The sequence below is a fragment of the Musca vetustissima genome, unplaced genomic scaffold, assembly GCF_032173495.1.
Source record: "Musca vetustissima isolate MV318-11 ecotype Yass unplaced genomic scaffold, APGP_CSIRO_Mvet_v1 utg436892, whole genome shotgun sequence".
NCBI lineage: Eukaryota > Metazoa > Arthropoda > Insecta > Diptera > Muscidae > Musca > Musca vetustissima.
The window spans coordinates 1-22,011 of NW_026877540.1; the positions used below are offsets into that span (position 1 = coordinate 1).

The following is a 22,011-nucleotide window of genomic DNA, read 5'->3' on the forward strand; positions in this document are numbered from 1 at the left end:
AAATCAATAAAACAACACCATCATACTGAAAATAGCACAACTGCAAGAAAATTAAAATTTCGACTTACTTTTTCCATGTTTAATTTTTACTTCAATTTTGTACCTATTTTTTGAAAAAGCATAGCAATTTTTATTTCTATAAACATACAATTGGGAGTGAATTTCTTTGGTTCATTTTGATGAAATTGTGAGGCTATCACTATGTGAAGGAGTCAACGAATGAAATCGGGGTTTTAAGAAGAGTTGTTTGTTTTGCTATTGGCTATATTTTTGTCATATATTTTTTGTCCGAGTCAGTAGCAGTTTCTGAAATAAGTGTGAAAAACATGGAAAAAGTATGTCTAAATTTTAATTTTTTTTGCAGTTGTGCTATTTTCAGTTTGATGTTGTTGTTTTATTGATTTTATCTCAAGAGAAAATTTGTAGACCTAATTAAGAGGAAAAATATTGCTTAAGAGAGAAAAGCAATATTTCGAATAGTTCACGAGATATAGACTCAATAATAAGTACGTATTATTCGAAAATTGTGCTAAAATCCGCCCCAGTCGAATATTTTAAAAATTAATTTAAAAGAAATCCTTAGCTAATAATGCAAAACCCAGCTAGGGATTTTCTTCCACCATCACAAGCTTCAAGATTTTGGGGGTCTCGATTGGTTCAAGATTTTAAAGTTGAAAAATGTGTCACTGTGTAATTGGTCCTCTCAAAAAAAAAACTTGGTTTTGGTTTTATATATTTACATATATTCTATTCTGTTCTATATACTAATTCCGAACATTGGTGATGGTTGAAAATAACAAAAATATATGTACATTTCAATTAGAGGACATTTTTATTAAATTACTACAATATTCATATTTGTATTGTGTTTGTAAACGCTTTAACTAACCATAACATTACAACAACAAAAATAAATATTAAGCAAACTGGTAGTCTACGAAAGCTTACAAATTTGCAAATTCATATTCTCGCGCGAGTTTTAAGCTAGTAAGTAATGCTAAGAATCTAATTTTCCAGTAAAATGGTAGCAGTAATTGTTTTTCTGGTAAAAAGAAAAATTGAACGCTTTTCCATTTCCATTTCATAATTATGACATTGTATTTTTGGATTTGTTTGTTTTTTGGCTTTTCGGTTTTGTTCCTCTCTATATACTTTATTTCCCTAATTTTTGGTATCAAGGTTAGTTTCAATACATTATGAGACAACAACAACAACAGCAATACATTGTTCACATTACTTATTTCCATTAGATGCTCTTTCTCTAAAAACAAATACATATGTAGCAACAACAATGTCATGTGGAATTATTGTGAAACTCATACAACAATTTTTATTTTTATTTTTTTCATAATTTTTCCAAAACAAAAAAATAAAACCAACAAAATTCAAATTAAAAAACGAACTGTAACACCTCCTTTCCAATGACATTTCAAAACAAACTTTCAACATTTTAACAAAACAACAACAACAACTATGAATGTGTGTGGTGTGGGTACGAAATGGGTGTGTGGTGCTGCGTACCTTTCAAATTGATTCGAAAACTATTCCAAACAAAAAACACTCCTCTACCATTGTGGATGACACATTTTTGATTCCCAACCAATCATCTATCACCCAAAAAATTTGACACCAAACGCAATGAATTCAAACTCGAACGTCCTAAAAACACAGACAAATGCCAAAGGAGGTGTTGCCGCGTGGCCAGATGTACCCAAACCAGGTGCTACACTGGGCAATCTTACGCCTGCCGATAGGCATGGTTCTGTACAGGTAAGTCGTTATTGAGTGTCGAACATCATTTTGTTGTTCTTTTTTCTTTCTCTATTTTCCTTTTATTGTTTGTCTCGTCTGGCTCTTCTGTAAAAACAAAAACAATATACTGGAATTAAATACAAAATTAATTAAAGCAAACATATTATATATTGAAAAAAAAAACGTTCATTGTTCAGTCTTGTAATCGAAAAAAAAAATGTTTGAATTATGTTTAGAAAGTTATTTTTCAAAATTGTATTTCATTGTATAAATTAAAGGTTATGTGTGTTGTTCCAAATATTTATTTTGTTTCTTTGTCTTATGTTTTGAATTTTATGGTTTTCCCCCAAAACAAATGTTGTGTATCCTTTTCGCGTCAAACATTTTACTTTTTTATTATTGTTATTTGTCTTATTCTTCTTCCTTCCTGACCTTGTTCTTGTTTTTTCTACAATTTACAATTTGTGTGTTGTACGTACGTTTTTGCCTATATTCTACTCTATTACTTCCCTACCCCTTTACACCTCCAACAACAACAACAACCAACCAACCACAACAACCTCAACAACAGACTCTTATATTTTTGGTGTTTTCAGTTATAATGTTTTCACTTGATTTACTCTACATTCATTCAAGGTATCTAATACAAAAAAAACAATTGAAAACCTAACCTAAAATTTGTATAAATATGTGTTGTTGTGTGGACAACAAAAACAATTTGTCGTCTTAGTACTTTTTGGCTTTTCTTAGTTAGACATTGTTTGAATATATATTTTTCAATACACCCACCTTACACCATATTTTTTGGATGGTAGGGGTAGTAATCATTGAATTATCATCATGTTCATCAACAAAACGATTTTCTCAAATTTATTTTTATTCGCGCGATATTTTAGAGGAAAAACAAAACTATTGGCTTGTCCAAAAAAGAAAAAAAACTTGGTCAATTATAATAAAAGTCTTATTTTTGTATTCAAATATTATTTCAAAATAAAGAGGGGAAAGTATGGCATTAGTAATGGAAAACAATATAAGTTAAAAGACGCTTACAGGACCATATAACTTGATAAAAGGCAGCTGTCCTATATTTTCTATATCCACATGACATATATATTTGAGGTCTTAAATCGACTTTGGAGAGGCTTTTCAACAAGAACTCTTTAATTTCCTCTGGGGCCCAGATGCGACAATTTTGGCTTTTCTGATATGATTCTATCAGTACAGACACGAAGGTCCGTCCGGTTCCGTTTCAGGTATTTTCATGGTTATATGAGCATATTCTAACATTTTGTTTTCTCAGAGGATAACCTTGCTAAAAGGCAGCTGTCCTATATTTTCAATATTCTCATGTTTTATATCTTTGAGGTCTTAAATCGACGTTGGGATTTTGAAGTATACATTTTCTTGTAAGTGGCCCAAAAGAGGAGGAGGTGCCCTCTTCCAGACAAGGTGAAGTCCGGAAACTTTTCCCCTAAACAGCAATGGTTTCATTGCTTAAGTGCCACGTAGATACGCCGATTTAAAAGCAAACCATTTCCAGATCAATTCCATGCAACATCTCTTCGATCATAAAATAGTATTTATCATGTGTAAATCCACCAAGCCGCCATGGGATTAGGATAGAGGCTTCTCGACAATAACTTTTTGGAATTTCCGAGTCCCAAATGCGACAATATTGCTACATGACGACGTATCCATCGAGCTGAAAATTGGCCTCCAAAGTCAAGATAATTTTGAAAGCATACGTTTTCCAGAGCAATACATCCAAATCCGATCATAAAAAAACATATTAATCATTTGTTAATAAACCTCACCTAGCCACCATAGCATTAGGCTATGGTGGCTTTGTTGAGAAGCCTCATCGAGTTCCAGATGCGATAATTTTCCTACTAGACGTAGTCACCGGGTGAGCTGTAAATGAGCCTATTAAGTCATGATGGCTTTCCGATGGAATTCAGATTAATTTTCATGCATTGAATATGATTATTTTATAGAAGTTCCTTTTTCTGGGTGTTGTTCCGCCCGAAATTTTCTGAAATTGACAGTCATTAATATGTTCATCACAACGATATTCAAAGGGTGTACATACCAACATTGTTTTATACAAAATACTTCCATTAACAAGGGGTTCTACGTTGTCATCGGACATGACAATAAATTGTTATCCGACTTTTTCCTTATTTATATCCTGGTCCATCCATAAACACCGTATACTCCCATAAACATCTTTTCGTTCCTTTTTCCCGCCAAAATTATATTTCTCTCTGCTGCCATATATGCTAGGGATCCAAAGGTGGAAAACTGCCTTTAATAATTATTGTTTGTTATATTAGTTTAATTAATATATCATCAACTGTGTTTACTTTTAATAAAATTTTTATATTGAATTGGGAAGTACATCCATTCCGGTTTTCTATTCCTCAAAAAAAAAGGAAAACTCTTGATTTATATGAATTATTATAATGTAGAGATTTGCAGTAACAAAAATAGATTTTATCGATAACATCGATTTTTTCTTTTAAATAAAGACAGTTTCCTTTGAATAACATATGATCTGTTGCCGTACTACAAGAATCTGCATTTTTACAACAATATCGAAGAAAATAGTACAAATAGTAGATTATTGCACTACGGGAATAAATCAATAGTTGTGTTCCATTTGTAATTATCAACCACTACATTTAACATTTGAGGTTAGGTTATAAATAATATGTATTGTTGATTTTATTAATATATATTCAACGTTTACGTTATTTTCTTTTTTGTTCGGTACTTTTTTGTCACGAATTACATATACCATTCACATCCATATTTCATTTTTTATATATGGTGTAGGGTATAGTTTTGTAATGTGTTTCCTTTTTCAATACAATTATCAGCAGCAGTATTTTTTTGAATCTATTGTAGTTCCACAAATCAGTGCACTTCTTTGTGTAGATAGATTCTTGTAGAGCATACAGTGTATAAAAAGTAGACATTTTTTTCGTAAATAATGCACAATCATAAGTAACATTAAAAAATGTATATTTATAATAAAATTTTACGAAAAAAGGAGCAAAGGGATGCATAATTTTACTAAAATCTTAAAATTCGGTAAAAATTGGGGTTATCGTTAAATGTTTGTCATATCCAACTATGAGTCAGTATCTGTCAAAAATCCTTAAAATACCAAACAAACATTGTTTGGGATATATATTTTATATGGACTATATACCTAAAGGTAAATCGATATATAAGGGTATTTTATGATGGAGATTTTTCTACTCAGTCAAAATCCAACATATCAGTTGTCAATTTTATTGAAAAAATTGTCGAATATACCAACAATTGTTATAGCTAAATGCACGTTATACCTTAAAGTGGACCGATATATATTTACATTTTGGTAGGGACATTTGTTAGGGTATACAAAAATTGATTCAGATTCCTAACCACAAACAATTACTAAATTGCAGCCAATTTGGTTGCGGATATTCTCAATAGTCTCAAAAAAATTTTAGTAAAAGTTACGGAGTTTTTTTTCTGCAAAAGTTACAGTGTTGAATTAAAAATTTATTTACCAACTATTATGAAATTTGAGCATTTTCCTCCCTGATATATATTCACTCCCAAAAAATTATCTTAAACAACTACACTAATGATTATTAGGTTAAACGAAATAAAATAAAAACAAAATCCATTTACATTCAAATTTTATTTTAATGCATGATGTTATTTTTAATATGGAATGTTTTGAAATTTTTTAACAAAATAATTGCATGCCGACAATGACATAGTTTTGATAAAAATAAATGCCCTCTCTTAAAGCACCCACAAAAATAAAACCTTTCTTATGTCTTTATGTTGTTATTTTGTGAGGATTAATTTGAGTAAAGAAATTCAAAAACTTTTTTATTTTTTCTGGACAAATTTGAATTAAAATTTAATATAGAAATTACCCGAAGATTCATCATCTGACGATGATAGTCCCTTTGAGGCATACCGTAGCGAGGAAGAGAAATCAGTTAAGGCTGCTACTGCTGTTCCAGCTACTGCTGCTGCTGCTACCACTGCTGTTGTTGCTCCCACTAATACTGCCAACTCAAGCAATCAATCCAAAAAAGATACAAGCAATGAAAACTAATGATGATGACAAACTGCATCATATAACAATTCTTCCCCTATCGCTCCAACACCTTCCAACAAAAAATAAAAAAAGACGGAAGCTAATAAAATTTCTAGTTTTAAGTTAAATTATAGTTTTGAGAGACATCGGAAAGCAAGCAAATGTATTTTTTTGGTTCTTTTAAGTTTTTTTTTCACAAAAAAAAAAAAAAAAATTATATATATAAAAAGGTATTTAGAGTAAATGTCAGTATTTAGTGGTGTCCTCTGTGTTCTATCTATATGTTTTGATTAGTGTTTGGTGTTAATGTTTTGTGTTCATTGCTGTAATTGTTTTTAGTACGAAATGGGTGGAATTGGTTAAGAAAATGCTGATTTAGGTTTAATTGATTTTCCCTTCCATTTCCCATTCTTCCCTTCAAAAGAAGCAGCAGCAATTTTAACTGACATTTTTGAATAGGTTAATTTGTTTTTTTTTTCTTTTTACTTTTTTTCTTCCACTTAAATCAGCATTTAAATAAGATATTGAAATCATATGAATTTCCACACCACCGATATTTTCTTTTACTATGTACTATTGTTGTTCTCTTATATTACATCTTGTAAACGTTTCCAGAGTTTATGTCAATATGTATACTTGTGTTTCCTTTTATTGTCGTCCCCCCTCATTTTGATGACGGGGGAGGATTTTCCTTCTTTGCAATGTTTAACTTTAATGCTTTATATTTTATTTCTTTTTTTGTTGTTTTCTTCCATTTCTAGGTTGTGAGTTCGACAAATGGCGAATTAAATGCGGACGATCCCACTGCTGGTCACTCAAATACTCCCATAACGCAACAGCCTGAAGTTGAATTAGTCGATGAAACAAAGTAAGTAAACCACCCAAGTTATAGGTTAACAGATTCATTCAGTTAAAATTACCTTAGATCTTAATAGAGACCATAGGTCTTTATAAAGACTTATTGGTGTGTATAGAGACCACAGGTCTTCAAAAAGACTAATTAGTCTGTATAGACACACAGGTCTTTATAGAGACCAATTGGTCTTTATAAAGACCAATTGGTCTGTATAGAGACCACAGGTCTTTATAAAGGCCAATTGATCTGTATAGAGACCACAGGTCTTTATAAAGACCAATTGGTCTGTATAGAGACCACGGGTCTTTATAAAGACCACAGGTCTGTATAGAGACCACAGGTCTGTATAGAGACCACAGGTTTGTATAGAGACCACAGGTCTGTATAGAGACCACAGGTCTGTATAGAGACCACAGGTCTGTATAGAGACCACAGGTCTGTATAGAGACCAATTGGTCTGTATAGAGACCAATTGGTCTGTATAGAGACCAATGGGTCTTTATAAAGACCAATTGGTCTGTATAGAGACCACATGTCTTTATAAATACCAATTGGTCTGTATAGAGACCACGGGTCTTTATAAAGTCCTATTGGTATGTATAGAAACTACAGGTTTTCAAAAAGACTAATTAGTCTGTATAGAGACCATAGGTCTTTATAAAGACAAATTGGTATGTATAGAGACCATACGTCTTTATAAAGACCAAATGGTATATTTGGAGACCATATGTCTTTATATACACTAATTGGTCTGTATCTACAGAGCTCTTATTACATAACATTTTTGTATAAAACAAATTAAATTAAAACACCTTTTCCCATTTCAATTTCCTTACAGATGTTGTTGTTTCTTTAAACGAAAGAAGAAGAAATCATCGCGTCAAAAATGACTAGATGGTGTTCAATGTAGTCCAGAACGCGAAGCAGTTACATTGCTACGCGCCACTTCACATTCAAATTCAAGGGATAGCGTTCTAAATAATCCAAGTCAGGATTATATACAACAGGCAACGTCACAACATACGTTGCGTTATCCTCCATCCGCGTCAATGCTGACGCCTACACCAACTACTAATACACCGACACTTCCGTTGTAATTTAAAAACATTTAAAGTTAAACAAACAAAACAAAAAAAAAACATTAAAAAATCCATAAAAAAATAAAAATTATATTATACATACATTATTAATTTAGCATTATTATTATGATTTATTATAAAAACAAAAGATAAAACAAGAAGAAGAGAAGAGGAAGAAACCAACCACATTTAAAATATTTTTTATTTTATTTTTTTATTATTACCAATTTATTATTTTTTTGCGTTATTATATAAATTATTATAATTCTATTATAAATTAAATTAAAAACAAAACAACAACAACAAACAAAAAAGATTGATAACATGATATATTATTAAATGATATGATGATAATGATAAAACCAAGATGATGATCAAAAAAGCAGTAAGAGTAAAACAAAAAAAGATGAAAACAAAAAAAAAAAAAAACAAAAGAAACAAATCACAACTTATATAATTTAATAACAACTTAGGCCTTTTTACGAGGGGGCAAATCAGCAACATCAACAACAACAGTTTAATTTGTATACAAGATTAAAAACACAAAAACCCATCAAGAAAACAACAACAAAAAAGAAAAGCGGAAAAATATAAAAAGAAACCTATTAAAAACAAAAATGAAAAAAAAAACAAATCAAAACTTTAATCTTTAATTTCATTGATAAACAAAATATGTTGTTTTGTATGGCTCCGTTGATTTTCACAAATGGTTTCCACTTTTCTTCCATTACTATACATCATTATCCTTTTATCATTACTCACTGCCTTTTTTTTCCTCATTTTCATATTCGGTTTCAATTCTGAGGCGTTGAACATTTTCAAAAAATTTAATTTTTTTTTTTGTGTTTTTCGATATAATTTTGGGGATATTTAATTTGCCTGGTTATGTTCATGATTACCCCATAACAGTTGCCTTCAATTTGGAAATAGATATATATGTATATATTGTAGAATTCTATTCATTTTGAGGGTGATTTTTGCCTTCTAATGTAGATAATCTACATTAGTCTGCCTTTTGTAGTTTTCAGGTTAATGTCCTGACCTGATCATAGTTGATAATCCGAGTTTTCAATCTCGATCGAAGGTTTTTACAGTATATGTTCTGGTCATCATATGTGGATGTGGTGTGAAATGCTGTTGTGGACAACCAGAAATCTGTTTTTCTTCCATGTCGATGGAATAGTTCCTCAAGAGTATTTTACTAGTAGGGACATATGTGAAATCGGTCTGTATGTTTCACCTCTGCCGGCATTCTTCCCTGGCTGGCTCATCACAATCATTCGCTAGTATCTTTGCCTCTAATAGAAAGTAAAGTTTTATTTCGGGTATACATCCAACAGCAGGTATATAGTGAGCAACGTAGCGCAGTGATGATGCCCTGAATAATTTCGGAAGGTACTGGGATCATTCCCAAGGGAAACGGCTAATGGGAATTTAGTTGTGCAACTGGATGATTAATTAAATTTCTCGATTTGCTCTGATATTTATATTAATTTAAAGAATGCACAATTTTCTCATTCAATTTTTAGAAATTCATAAATACCAACAAAATGACGTTGATATCCTTGTATGACATCGATATGTGTAGAATAGGGGTCGTAAATATCAGAATGTCTCAATCAATTTACTGACTTGTTCCGCGATCATGTCCAGAATGTACTATAGGCCCATACGTACGTAATGCCATAATATAGTTGGAAATTTTATAAACAGTGTAAGTATATTTGATCGTGTTTGCGAGAAAGGTGAGTAGTTAGTTTGGCTTTACACAAAATAAACAAAGGTCAATCAATCTAGTTGTGGCTTATTATGTCATATTTTCTATATAAACACTTTCAGTTTGGCGAAAAAGTGAACAGAATTTTTTAAAAATAACGTAAGTTTTACCCCAGCGATAAAAAAAATTCTGAGCACTGGGATAATTACGGAATTATTTCCCCCCTGCTCTGACTCGTGAATGAAAGCCGCCTTGTCGTAATTGGATTTTTTTCGATGGAACGAAAATTATTATCCAATTGTGTATTGTCCCTAAAAATTACAACCATTTTTATTGCATATACTCTTATTAAAAAATATATATTTTTTTTAAATAATGCTATAAATATTGACAAAATTAGCGATCGGAAACCCCGAAACATTTAGGTAGCCGCAGCTGATAATGGCAAATGTTGTTTTTTTGTCACTGTGATAACTCTGGCAATTTTCATAGGCAACTATATTTATTTGGCCGTCATTACAGTAATTGAGAAATAACTCCATTTACGTTGCATACTTTTAGGCAAAGACTAATAAAAACAATTTTTTCAATAAAAAAAATAATTGAAAAATGTAAAACTGACTAAAAATATTTAAAAGTAAATTAATGAAAAATATTTTTTTTTCCTGGCCCAAATTAATAAAAATATGTTTTCCCTCTTTCACAACAAATAAAATCCTTTTTTCTGTTCTCTCTCAGCAAACATTTTTTGTCTATATGTTCATGTTGTCATTCGCATTAAGTGCATTAATTTCTTCATATGTATTTTTATTATATCATGTTTCTTATATTTTAATAATATATAAACAAATATATTTGAAATTAATAAAAAAATATAATTTTTATTTTCAAAATGAAAAAGTGATCCAATAAAAATATTAGTTTATAGTTAATTTTCTTTGCCTTTACATATATTTTAGTTATACCTCAACTACTTCTAATCTAAATATATGTAATAATTAAGTTTGTAAAAAATATTTAATTTAAGTTTTCAAACTTTGGGTTTGCTATTTAAATAGAGATACTTGTTTTGACATATATAAATAATGTAATTTTATTTAGTTTTTTGTGTGAAAATTTTTTTCTTTAAACAAAATAAAAACAGTAATCACATACACACAAAATGAACATCAAAAAATGATCTTCTTTCGAATTAAAATTATTCACAGACACACAACAACAACTACACAAAACAATGTTAGTTTACATTAAAAAAATAAATAAAGACAAAATTCTCTGAAGAAAAATAACAAAAAAAAAAAAAAAACAACCCATTACAAAAAAAAATCAACAAAATGCTATTGTAAATTTGAAGCAATTTTTTATTATTATTTATAAAATAAAACAACAAAAAAAAATAAATTTAAAATAAATAATATATTAAAATAATAATGTATTTAATAATGGATGAAGTACTATATACATATTAAATCTGCTAACAGAAAACATAAAATTAAAAAAAAGAATACAACACCCCCCCAAAAAACCAAATTAAATTAAATTCGAATAAAAATCCCACAAACAACTCCGATTGAAATGCCCGCAGACACAAAAAAAAAACAAATAAAAAATAAGAATAAAAACCAATGACAAACAAATTAAATTCCAATTGCAGTTATAAAAAAATGATGATGATAAACATATATAAATAAGGTCAGTTTTTTTTTAGTGTGTAACTTTTGTTAATTTTTCTTTTATCAATTTATTTTCTTATTTTTTCCGCTTCATGTGTGCGTTGTGTTAATTTGTTTTCTTTGTAAAAAAATTTGATTTCAATAGGTCTGAAACAACAACAACAAAACTTAAAATTATTTGATATTTTAATATTTTTGATTGCATTTGTGGTAGCAAATGGTGGTGAGTATCTTCAATTATATAACGATTTAAATAATAATGTAAAAAATGATTTTTAAAAGAATTTTTCAAAAGACTATCCGTCCCATAAGCATAACATCTGTAAGAGTTTTTCTAAAGATGCATCAAAGTTCTAAACCGATTAAACAGTCGGCCTTATCCTGGATATTCGCTAGGGAGAAATCTCGCTTGTGAAAAAAATTGCTTTCATATTCTTACCTTATTCTGAATGTATATATGGAGAAGCAAAAATGCGAGAAAAACATATTTCTGTAGCTTGAGTTTTTTACTGTTAAGCGGCTCATTAGGAAAATTTGGATATGCGGTTTTTCCATAATTTGTAATATTTTGTTTTGAAGAGAGAGATCCTCATACAAAATATCTGTATTTCGCATCCAAATTGCATTAGAATCGGCATAAATATTTCTTATTGCCTTTATACATTCCGCGTCAATATTTGGATGAGCATGCATCGTTTTCAATAGGATTTCCAATGACATTTTATTTGTTGTTTTTGAATTAAAAATATTCATACAACAATTTATAATATTCAAATTCGTAATAAAATATTGTGTAGATATTTTTCATAAAAATATTTAAAACTTATATTTTTGTAGCCATCTCCCTTTAAATTTCGCACAAAATGCCATCACATTCTCCCACTCCCCGTAATTCAGAATAACTAATTCTCCCCCAAAGCGGATTTTTTTCGCTTTCGAATTTAAGTCAGAATAAGGGGAAAGTGAAAATGCGGACAAATTCGCTGCATGTTCTGGTTCAGAATAACGAACACATTCACGGTGAATTGATGTCAAGAATAAAGGTGGGATCACATGATTGTCGCAATGCGCCAATTTAAACCAATTTTTATTGTCCAAAGTTTTACTACAATAAATAAATTGTCACAATCAAATTCTCTGCGGTCACATGATTGTCCAACTTTTCATAAATTTGATTGCCGCATATTGTCTCAAAACCATCAAGTGACAATTATTGTCCAACTTCAGTCACACGATTGTTCTACTACACGGCAAATATCAGAAGCAGCTGCTATGTGTCAAAGTTTGTTTATTAAAAATGTTAAAGCATTTAAAAATTTGTTTTATTAAGATGTGTTCTTTAAAAAAAAAGAAAATTGCAGCAGCTATAATTATGGTGTGTGCATTTGACGATGAGAAAAATGAAAGGAAAGAAAAGAAAAAAAAGTAAATAGAAGTACGTGGGTCAGAGAGTGGCTCACAAAAAGAAGCACTGATGGTGCATATGACAAAACATTAATGGAATTCCGGGAAATCGAAAACCAAAAGTTTTTGTTTAAAAATTTTATCCGGATGGATGACGAAACGTTTATCGAATTGTTGCAACTAGTGTCACCATATATTAAAAAACAAGACACAAACATGCGAAAGGCTATTCCCGAACAAATACGCTTAGCTGTGACACTTCGATTTCTTGCATCTGGTGACAGTTATAAAAGTCTTTCGGTCTTCTTCCGTGTTGCCCCAAATACCATATCACTTTTCGTACCAATTGTTTGTGATGCTATTTATAAAGCGTTAAAAGGTGCATACATAAAGGTATGAAAAATCTAAATACACACATATTTATGCTTTTTAATTGACTTATTATTTCTTTTGATATGTATGTAGATACCATCCACGCAGGAAGAATGGAATGTCGTTGCTTTCAAATTTAACAAACTATGGAACTTCCCGAACTGCATAGGGGCGGTTGACGGCAAACATGTGCAAATTATAGCACCACCTAATTCAGGAAGCACCTTCTATAACTATAAAGGTACACATAGTATAGTGCTAATGGCAGTTGTTGATGCCGAATACAACTTTTTATACGTTGATGTTGGCTGTAATGGTCGTGTGTCGGATGGTGGAGTCTTTGGAGACTGTACTTTTCAACGTGCTTTAAACAATAATGAGCTAAATTTGCCACTTCCAAAACCATTGCCAGGTCGTCAAGCAAATGTTCCATTTGTTTTGGTTGCGGATGATGCTTTCCGCATGCAGAAACATTTGCTGAAGCCATATCCTGGTAAAAGTTTATCTGCAGGGCAGAGAATATTTAACTACAGGCTATCGAGAGCACGACGTGTTGTAGAAAATGCATTTGGCATAATGGTCAAGCGATTTCAAATTTTTTCACGCCCTTCCAAGCTTAATGCAGAGAAAACAACCTCTACAACTCTAGCTTGCTGTGCATTACACAATTTTTTGTTAAAAAAAAATTTAAATTATACAACGTCGTTGCTTGTTGATCGCTACGATGAGGACGGTGCTTTAATTCCTGGTACATGGCGAAATGACTTCCCACTAGATGCTGTGAGTGGAACAGAAAATGTTCCAAGTTCTTATATAACAAGTGAAGCAAAGGCTGTTCGGGATGAAATGGAAAAGTATTTCATGTCTCCTATTGGAGAATTGAGCTGGCAATATAAAAATATATAAATAATTTTATATATCAAATAAAATTTAAACTTTAATTTAAAATCAGAAAATTTACTAGTTTTATTTAATTCATTTTTAGTATCTAAAAAAATACGGACTAGGAAGGTACTTCAATATTGCAAACAAAATAACAAAACAAAAACTTACATATACATACTATAAAAATTCAATTTAAAAAATGAAATATAACGCAAAAAATTTATCAAGGCTTAATCATCTTCTTCAGCTTCCAAAGCTGCATCCATTACGACTTTGACAAGCTGGAAATGCAGTTTGTTCGCAGCCTTCTTGTTTTTCTTGGCAATTTCTCGCATTTGTGATGCCAAATACATCCCAATCGCGTGCCAATTATCTTCCTCCGCATCTAAACACTTAACTGCACGCTGCAAAATGTCACTTTTGTCTACCTTTACAATCTCAGCAGCGGCATGTTGTGAAGTACTTCCAGAGTCATCCAAATCTAATGTTGACACTGTACTTGACATTTTTGACACAGAGTGGTCGTTGTAAAGTTGCATTGCAGACCAATGCGGCCAATGTGGTATGGTATTTTCGGCTCCCTGACCAGATTTTGATTTTAGTTTTTTTTTACATTTTGAAAGGCCGTTTTAATGTTGCACCATTTGGCCTTGCAGTCTTCCACCGTGTGCCCTGTACACATTTTTTCAATTTCCCGCCATGCCTGCTCCCGTTTATTCCTATCTTTGTACTCGGTGGATGAATACTGCCAAACACATGGATGCTGTTCCACAGCTTGTATCAGCTCCTGTATTGCAGTGTAGGTCCAGGAACAAATTACACTTGGTTTTTTTCTTTTTTTCGGCACAGGTGTTTCTGGTTGCTGATCGGGGGAAAAGAACTCAAGCTCAGCTGAATTTTCGTATACAATGCAATCACCGAATTCCATATTAAAGCTGCAAATACATAATATGAACATAATTATAGCAAATACAACAATTTAAATTAACTTTACTTTACTTACGACAAAGAAATGTTGACGGTACAAACACAAGAAAAAATATTATTTAAAAAAAATCAGGTTATTGACGCGTATTGTCTTCTTTGATTGACGCACTAGAAAACAATAAATATTGACGCATTTTTCAACTTTAAATTTGCGCAAGGTTGTCTATTAACAGTTCACACGATTGTCGTACCAGAGTTGTATTTGATTGCCGCAAATCAGCACAATTTATTTTTGATTGTCGCATTGGACAATAAATTGTGCAATCACACGATTGGCATATAAAATGCACCAATAATTGGCGCATTGCGGCAATCATGTGATCCCGCCTTAAGGCTGAATATAAAATTGTGGAATGTATAATTTTAGAGCAATTTGGGTTTGGTGAAAATAAACCAAGTATTTATGAAGAAAATTGATTCGAAAAGATGAATTTGCGATTTCTTAAAAAATCAAAAGTCGACTTTTAGATTTTTCAATACAAAATGTCGATCAGTCGAAAGTCGATTCACTTATCCCTAATCTACTTCTAGCCAAAGACATAGAAACCATAAAGACTCGACAAAATGCATTTTGGCAAAATAGTTTATGAAAAAATATCCAGGGGGAATCAAGGTTAACAGAAGCATGTTAAGAATAAAAACGCCAATACGCGAAAATGTGTGAATAAAATGTAAATAAAATTAGAGGCCTGCACTCAAAATATGTATTTTCATTTTATAAGCTTAAGATATAGCATTAAAAACGTTTAATATTGTTCTCTCTGTTGTTATGATATCGTAACAACAGAGGAAAAGCCATCTGTTGGAAATTGCTTACGTATCAACATAAAAGACATAAAAGTATAAAGATAGGACAATCGATACGTAAACAATTCCCAACAGATGGCTTTTCCTCTGTTGTTACGATATCATAACAACAGAGCAAACACTATTAAACGTTTTTAGTGCTATATCTTAAGCTTATAAAATGAAAACATACGGGCATGTTCTGGCATTCACTTCAACGGCAGAAGTGTATCGAACACACGCCGAGGTGTTCTGTAACACACTTTACACCCATTTGAGGTGTATTCTTTACACTTACATTTTCATAGTGAGAGTCGGGTGTATTCATGTTTTTCCATATAAAATAAAATCTTTTTTGAAATAATAAAGGAACATGATGATAGATTGATATGTTGTTAATGCGTATAAATTGTTTAAAATCACAAAATAAACATGAAACACCATTAAAAACAAATTTTAAATAGATACTAAGGTTTGTCTTGAATTTTCTTCAACTGAATTTCTTGCTTGACACAGACAGCTGATTTTAAGTAAGGCCGAAGAAGATAGGGTTACCAAATGTTCCCCTTAAATCAATCAACAAATTAATGATATTGCAGAGTTTTTAATACATATATTTTATGTTGCGAATAATAAAATATTAAAAAATAATAATAAAATTATAGTTAGAATTAACGGAATTACTAATAAATTACAGAAACAATGTTAAAAACGAATACAGTTTATATTGTATGGCAATACTACTTCTGCAAAGTACCATGTCGACGTTTATTTTTGTCGCAGTTCAAAATTTCAATTCACGTGAGAAGCAGAACAGGAGGTAGCTTCTGAGGTGAAGTGTATGTGTGAAGTGAAAAGAACACGCATGAGTTCCAGAACATACCCGATATATTTTGAGTGCAGACCTGTGATTTTATTTACATTTTATACAGACATTTTCGCGTATTGGCGTTTTTATTCTTAACATGCCTCTGTTATACCTGATTCCCCCTGGATATGTTTTCATAAACTATTTTGTCAATATGCATCTATGTCTTTGTATGCATTTTGTCGAGTCTTTATGATTTCTATGTCTTTGTTCTAGCAGAGGTGGGGTCTTTAAGGAAACGGCGACGTGCTGCCGCCGAATTTATTTACTCAAACCGGCTAAAAATGGACGCCAGTTTGGTCGAAATGAAATAAAGTTCGTATTTATTATTATATTATATTTTTCAAATACAAAAAAATTCACAAGAAGGTAAAAATTGTAATTTATTTCGAAAAAATATATGTTTTTGTGTGACGTCTGGTTTGTTTTTACGTTTGTTCATGACGTTTGTTTTTTTTACATTTTGCGTCGTCGGCGTGCCGCCGCCGTTCAACTAATATGCCATGCGCCGCCAAAGAAATCACTCCGCTTTGTTGTCTGCCTTCTAGCGCGTTCTTTTTAAACTTTCAATATTTTCCCAATAGTATTTTACCGATATGGAGACACCTAGGAAACCCCTCAGAAATCTTCACCTAGAAGTTAACACACCACTACAGGTGCCAGCCTCTCCATTGATGAAAACACTTGGTTATGGCACCGGAGTTAATGTGTACTTCTTGGAAAGATCACCAAAACCCAGCGGCCAAATACGTTCACCGTGGGCCATTAAACGTGTCTCGCAACGCACCCGACGTACAAATGGTGAAAATTCCAAAATATTTAATGATCGTATACGAAAAGAAGCCGAAATTCTGCGCAAATTAAAACATCCTAATATTGTGGGGTTTCGTGCTATCGCAAAAAAGGATAACGATGAAGTTGATAGCTTGGCCTTGGAATGTTGTAGCACATCGTTGGGATCAATACTGGAAGAACGTTTGGAAGAGGACGCTGGGCCTTTGCCGGCTAAGGATATCAGGAAAATGTTGACCGATATATCGAGTGCTTTGAATTATTTGCACACGGAGGCAATGTTGTTACATGGGGATTTAAAGTCGCACAATATTTTGGTTAAAGGCGAATTTGAAATCTGTAAATTGTGTGATTTTGGTGTAAGCCTGCCGCTGAATAAGGAGGGCAAAATCGATTTCAAAGAAAATCCCGAACTAAGATATGTGGGCACTGAACTTTGGTGTGCCCCAGAAATTATCGAAGATGAAGAGGTGATTGACAGTAAAGCTGATATTTTTAGTTTGGGTCTTATAATATATGAGACCATAGCATTGATACCGCCTCACTCACAAAGGTTAGATGATACTGAAAAGGATGAAGATGAAGAAAATTCCCTAGAACAAAGTGATTTGGAGCCATTGGATGCAACGATGCCATATGGTACTCGACCACCATTACCCCAGGCATTTGAGCTGCATGAAGATTACAACGTCATAATGGAGTTATTTTATTTGTGCACAAATGAAGATCCCAAACACCGACCATGTGCCAAAATCATATATGATTCTTTGACAATAAAATCTTGAGATTTTGTTTTTCTTATTTTTTTCATAGATAGAGTTGTAGTCAACTCTCAAAATATTTTTAAAATATATATTCTTTATTTTTAGTACTAAACAAATTGTATTTGTGTTTTATTTTGGCCGATTTTAAATTAATATTTGGGTAAGATTTTTAAATGATATTTTTCCCCAACGGTTATGATGAATATAAACGTGTTTTATAAAGAATTTGTTCAGAGTTAGTTAAGGATTAATTTTTAAGAATGTTTTTCCATGATAAAAACCTAAATTATGTGTCAGGCCGTCGTTGCATACAAAATCAGAATGTGCCTTGGCCTAAAAGTATGCTATGATTTTCACAACAAACCGGCAGAGCAAAAAATTGCCGTTTAAAATAAATCAATTTTTGTGTGGTTTTTCATTTTCAGGTAATAGGCGCCCAGCACCGAACAGTAAGTATATTTCGGAACATGATTAAATTCAAATGCAAATAACTCAGCGAATATTTAACCGATTTTTAAGAAATTTTTACAAATGGTTAGATGGAATTCTAAATTTTTATTACATATACTCAATATACATATACACAAATGTTATGTATGAGAAAAATGGCTTTATTTGCAAGTTCCAAGATATGTAAAATATAAAATATTTTTTTGTTAAATGTAAACAAGTAGACATTATCTTTGATCGATTAAGGCGAAATTTTGCATAGCGTGTTGAATTGAGTCCAAAATGACGTATTCTGTTAACAAATTTTCAATTTTTAAAAATCTAATATTAAGCGAATGTAATGTTCGATTTGGCCCAAACTCTGCACATCGTCGTATTTTTAACGAATCTAAGTCAAGATCGAAGATGGGAACATAGGCCCACTCCGTCTGGTAGCTCCCACACAAAAAGTGTCAACATTTTGTTGAAAATAACTTTTGTTATATCTACCTGATTTGAACCAAACATCGCACAATGTACAATTATCAAGCCTGCACCTTGTTGGAAGATAAGATTTATTAGCGCATTCCTTCTAGGGTTACAACTTTAAATTTTTAAACATCCAATATTAAGAGAATGGAATGCCCGATTTTAAGCCTGGATTTTAAAGGGTATACTCTAAATAATATTCTAAAATATATATAAATTCGTATCTTTAAATTTCTTTTCAAGTGATTTCATAAAAAATATATATATTTTTATTAGTATCATATTTTTTACACTACATATTAACCATTTACATATTTTTGTTTTTTTTATTAAATTTCACATTAAAATCAAATTGTGCTTAAAGCATACCCTTACTACGTTTAAAGGCTGCACCAGCCTTACGATTATGATTGGCTCGTGACGATTTATTGGCCTCTTTCTTTTGGCGATTTCGCAAAACATCTTTCTCTTGCCCCTGGCCCTTTTGTTTGCCAACCACATCAAAGTTTTGTGGCGCTGGAGGTGCTTGTCCCTTCTTGGACCATTTAGCTTGCCGCCTAGCTTCGTAACGGGCCCGTATATCTTCTGGATTTTCACAAAAGTTCATATTTTTACGATTTTCCTTTTGACTCGCATCCTCCTCCTCCGATTCATTTTCATCATCTTCCGATTCATCGGCTACATTTGCCAAAACTTGTTTCATATCTTTCGATTTTACAACACGAGTTTCACTCTCCAGCAAAGCTTCATAACTGTCATCATATTCGTCGTTATATTCATCATTCTCTCCGGCCTCATCATCGCCCTCGGTGACCAAGGAATATTCTTGATATTTATGTCGTATGGCAGCCAAATCGCGTTTATCATCGAGCAATTGTGCAGCATCTTTGGGCACATTCGGCATACCTTTACCCTTCTTTATAATACACTGAGGATTATCCTGAGTCATTATATCGTATTTATCGCCATCAAAGATATTAAAATGTTTAACACCCGTATCTTTATAGATTTTGTCCTGGGGATCTGGTGGTATATAGACTTCAGTTTGATCAGCTTCAGCTAGATCGGGTGGTAAATTATTTTCCAGAACTGCAGATATTGCCTCCTCGGCATTGTAATAACGGCTGAGCACACGTCGTACAAAACCAGTGCCCAGGTGTGGTAAACAATCGAGCACTACTGTAACTTCTAATTCTAAATCTCTGTTTGTTGCAGAAGTTTCGTTCGAATTACTGTTATCCTTGGGTGTTAGGTTATTGGCAGCTTCTTCTGAGCTATTTGGCAATGTTGGACTGGGACTCTCATTGTAAATTTCTTCTTTGATATTGTTGTTATTTATATTGTCTACTGCTGCACTGGCACATTCGCGGCGATAGCCATCAACAACAAAATCGGCTTTGAAACTATCCCTATTTAAAAGAAAATATAAAATAAATATAAGGGTCCATTGAAACATGCAAGTCAAATCTGAAAGAAAACGTACACATCTGGACAGGCCTGTTTTAAAATATCGACATCAAACGATAAGGGATAGTGGCGTTCATAATCAACCACAAATGTTTGTTCAGATAAACATTCCGTCATAAGGCCAATGAATTCCTCAGCTGCCATGAGACCAGTCTCTCTGGAAACAACAAACAATTTTAATTGATTTTTTGCAAGGACCAAATGAGAAACAACTTACGGTTTCGTCAAAACAGCTTCAACATAAGAATAGGCAATGCAACGAAATGCTTTCAAAAACTGGAAACGAGCATGATTTATCCACAAAAGACTTTTGGATTGTTCATTTATCACATAAATATTTTTATAAAGGAACGGCAGTGTATTATCATAGAAGTTGGCAATGACTTGTGCCAATTTAATTTCCGAACATATCTGCTTGGCAGCGGGACATACATCCAACAGCACACTCAATGTGAAAGCACAATCCAATGTGTAGAGGACAACATCATCAAAGGGCGTTTCACAACATTCATCGGGTAAACCACCACCGGCACCTTCAAAACCCTCATTTTCCGTTTGGGTATGTATCGAACGGAATGCCACGCGGAAATAGGTTAAAGCATGTTGTAAATCCTTTTTATAATTCGGTTGTAGCAGTAAAAGATTATCGAAAATCTTCTTCAGCAATTCACTATTTTCACGAGTAGCATTTCCCACCGCTACTAATAGGTCGAAAAGCATGGGAATGGAAACAAGATAATTTTCGTATATCAACATCTTCAATTCGTCTTTTTTCAACCATGATTCGTTGGACTCCTTGGGTGAGAGTATGCGACATATTATGCGTAAAATCAGATTTAGAATACACTCATAGAGCTCTTGAATTTCGGCTGCAGGTAATTCGGTGAATACATTTATATAGAATGGTGTGGCTTTTTGTAAAAATGAAACAATCGCCGCCAGGGCAGATTGTTGATACAACAAATATGACCAAAATCTAAAAAGGGAAAGTTTTAATATTCAATACTCTTTTATGTCGGTTGATCCATTCTGACTTACTCATGCTGGCTTAGGCTTAACAAAAATTCCATATCATTTTTGAAAGTTTCCGCTTCATGTTTCCATTCCTCCAAGGCAGCTCCCTCCTTGAAATGGCCACCGGAAACTACCAGGCCAGTGTAGCTGGAAAATATGGATCGTGGTGCCCAATGTTTATCCTAAAAACCAGAATTATATGCATTTTAATTGTACTTGGAATACATATGGGTATGTAATATGTACCAATGCAGGAATATTTCGCCTAACACCATCGTCGCCGATTACAGAGAAAGTCAACTCCTTGAGAGACTTTTTATCGGGATTATCCTAAAATACACAGACAGACATACATTAATATTGTTCACAATGGAATATTAAAATGGGGGATTTACCTTGATAACTTTACTTTCGTTTGGTGTCATCCTTTCGGGAAATTCTTTCACATCCAACTACGAATCGAATGAATTTATTCTGTCCATCTGTCACAGTTTTATCTAGTAATAATTCTCATGGTTGGCAACATTGCACATCGGTGTACAACTAGCACTTTCGAGTGGCATTTTTTGTCA

General features: G+C 32.3%; 3 protein-coding genes and 2 long non-coding RNA genes across 5 annotated transcripts; 3 read left to right on the plus strand and 2 right to left on the minus strand.

Moving 5' to 3' along the window:
- The first annotated feature begins 1,667 nt into the window (after positions 1-1,667).
- Positions 1,668-7,899, plus strand: LOC133322142 (uncharacterized). The gene is made up of 3 exons (XR_009754027.1): positions 1,668-1,770; positions 6,619-6,725; positions 7,552-7,899. It is a non-coding gene; the product is annotated as an uncharacterized LOC133322142 (long non-coding RNA).
- A 4,653-nt stretch (positions 7,900-12,552) lies between these two features.
- On the plus strand, positions 12,553-13,976 carry LOC133322143 (uncharacterized). The gene is made up of 2 exons (XM_061531191.1): positions 12,553-12,979; positions 13,052-13,976. Exons 1-2 carry the CDS (start codon positions 12,680-12,682, stop codon positions 13,862-13,864), a joined length of 1,113 nt encoding a protein of 370 aa, XP_061387175.1. The 5' UTR covers positions 12,553-12,679; the 3' UTR covers positions 13,865-13,976.
- A 451-nt stretch (positions 13,977-14,427) lies between these two features.
- On the minus strand, positions 14,428-15,150 carry LOC133322146 (uncharacterized). Its single transcript, XR_009754028.1, has 3 exons — positions 15,022-15,150; positions 14,847-14,938; positions 14,428-14,778 (listed from the first exon to the last, which is right to left on the minus strand). It is a non-coding gene; the product is annotated as an uncharacterized LOC133322146 (long non-coding RNA).
- A 1,930-nt stretch (positions 15,151-17,080) lies between these two features.
- On the plus strand, positions 17,081-18,061 carry LOC133322144 (lymphokine-activated killer T-cell-originated protein kinase). Its single transcript, XM_061531192.1, has one exon. It carries the CDS (start codon positions 17,081-17,083, stop codon positions 18,059-18,061), a length of 981 nt encoding a protein of 326 aa, XP_061387176.1.
- Positions 18,062-19,316: 1,255 nt separating this feature from the next.
- Positions 19,317-21,864, minus strand: LOC133322145 (activating signal cointegrator 1 complex subunit 2-like). Its single transcript, XM_061531193.1, has 6 exons — positions 21,835-21,864; positions 21,686-21,769; positions 21,464-21,621; positions 20,643-21,401; positions 20,442-20,582; positions 19,317-20,367 (listed from the first exon to the last, which is right to left on the minus strand). Exons 1-6 carry the CDS (start codon positions 21,862-21,864, stop codon positions 19,317-19,319), a joined length of 2,223 nt encoding a protein of 740 aa, XP_061387177.1.
- Positions 21,865-22,011: the final 147 nt, after the last annotated feature.

Excerpts from the sequence above, each read along its gene's own strand:
- LOC133322144 (XM_061531192.1), top strand. The coding sequence starts at position 17,081 with ATGGAGACACCTAGGAAACCCCTCAGAAATCTTCACCTAGAAGTTAAC.
- LOC133322143 (XM_061531191.1), top strand. The coding sequence starts at position 12,680 with ATGGAATTCCGGGAAATCGAAAACCAAAAGTTTTTGTTTAAAAATTTT. Across the intron at positions 12,980-13,051 it reads TAAAAGGTGCATACATAAAG|ATACCATCCACGCAGGAAGA; the intron begins GTATGAAAAATC and ends ATATGTATGTAG.
- LOC133322145 (XM_061531193.1), bottom strand. The coding sequence starts at position 21,864 with ATGACACCAAACGAAAGTAAAGTTATCAAG. Across the intron at positions 21,770-21,834 it reads ACGAAAGTAAAGTTATCAAG|GATAATCCCGATAAAAAGTC; the intron begins GTAAATCCCCCA and ends TGTGTATTTTAG. Across the intron at positions 20,368-20,441 it reads AAACAGGCCTGTCCAGATGT|GGATAGTTTCAAAGCCGATT; the intron begins GTACGTTTTCTT and ends TCTTTTAAATAG.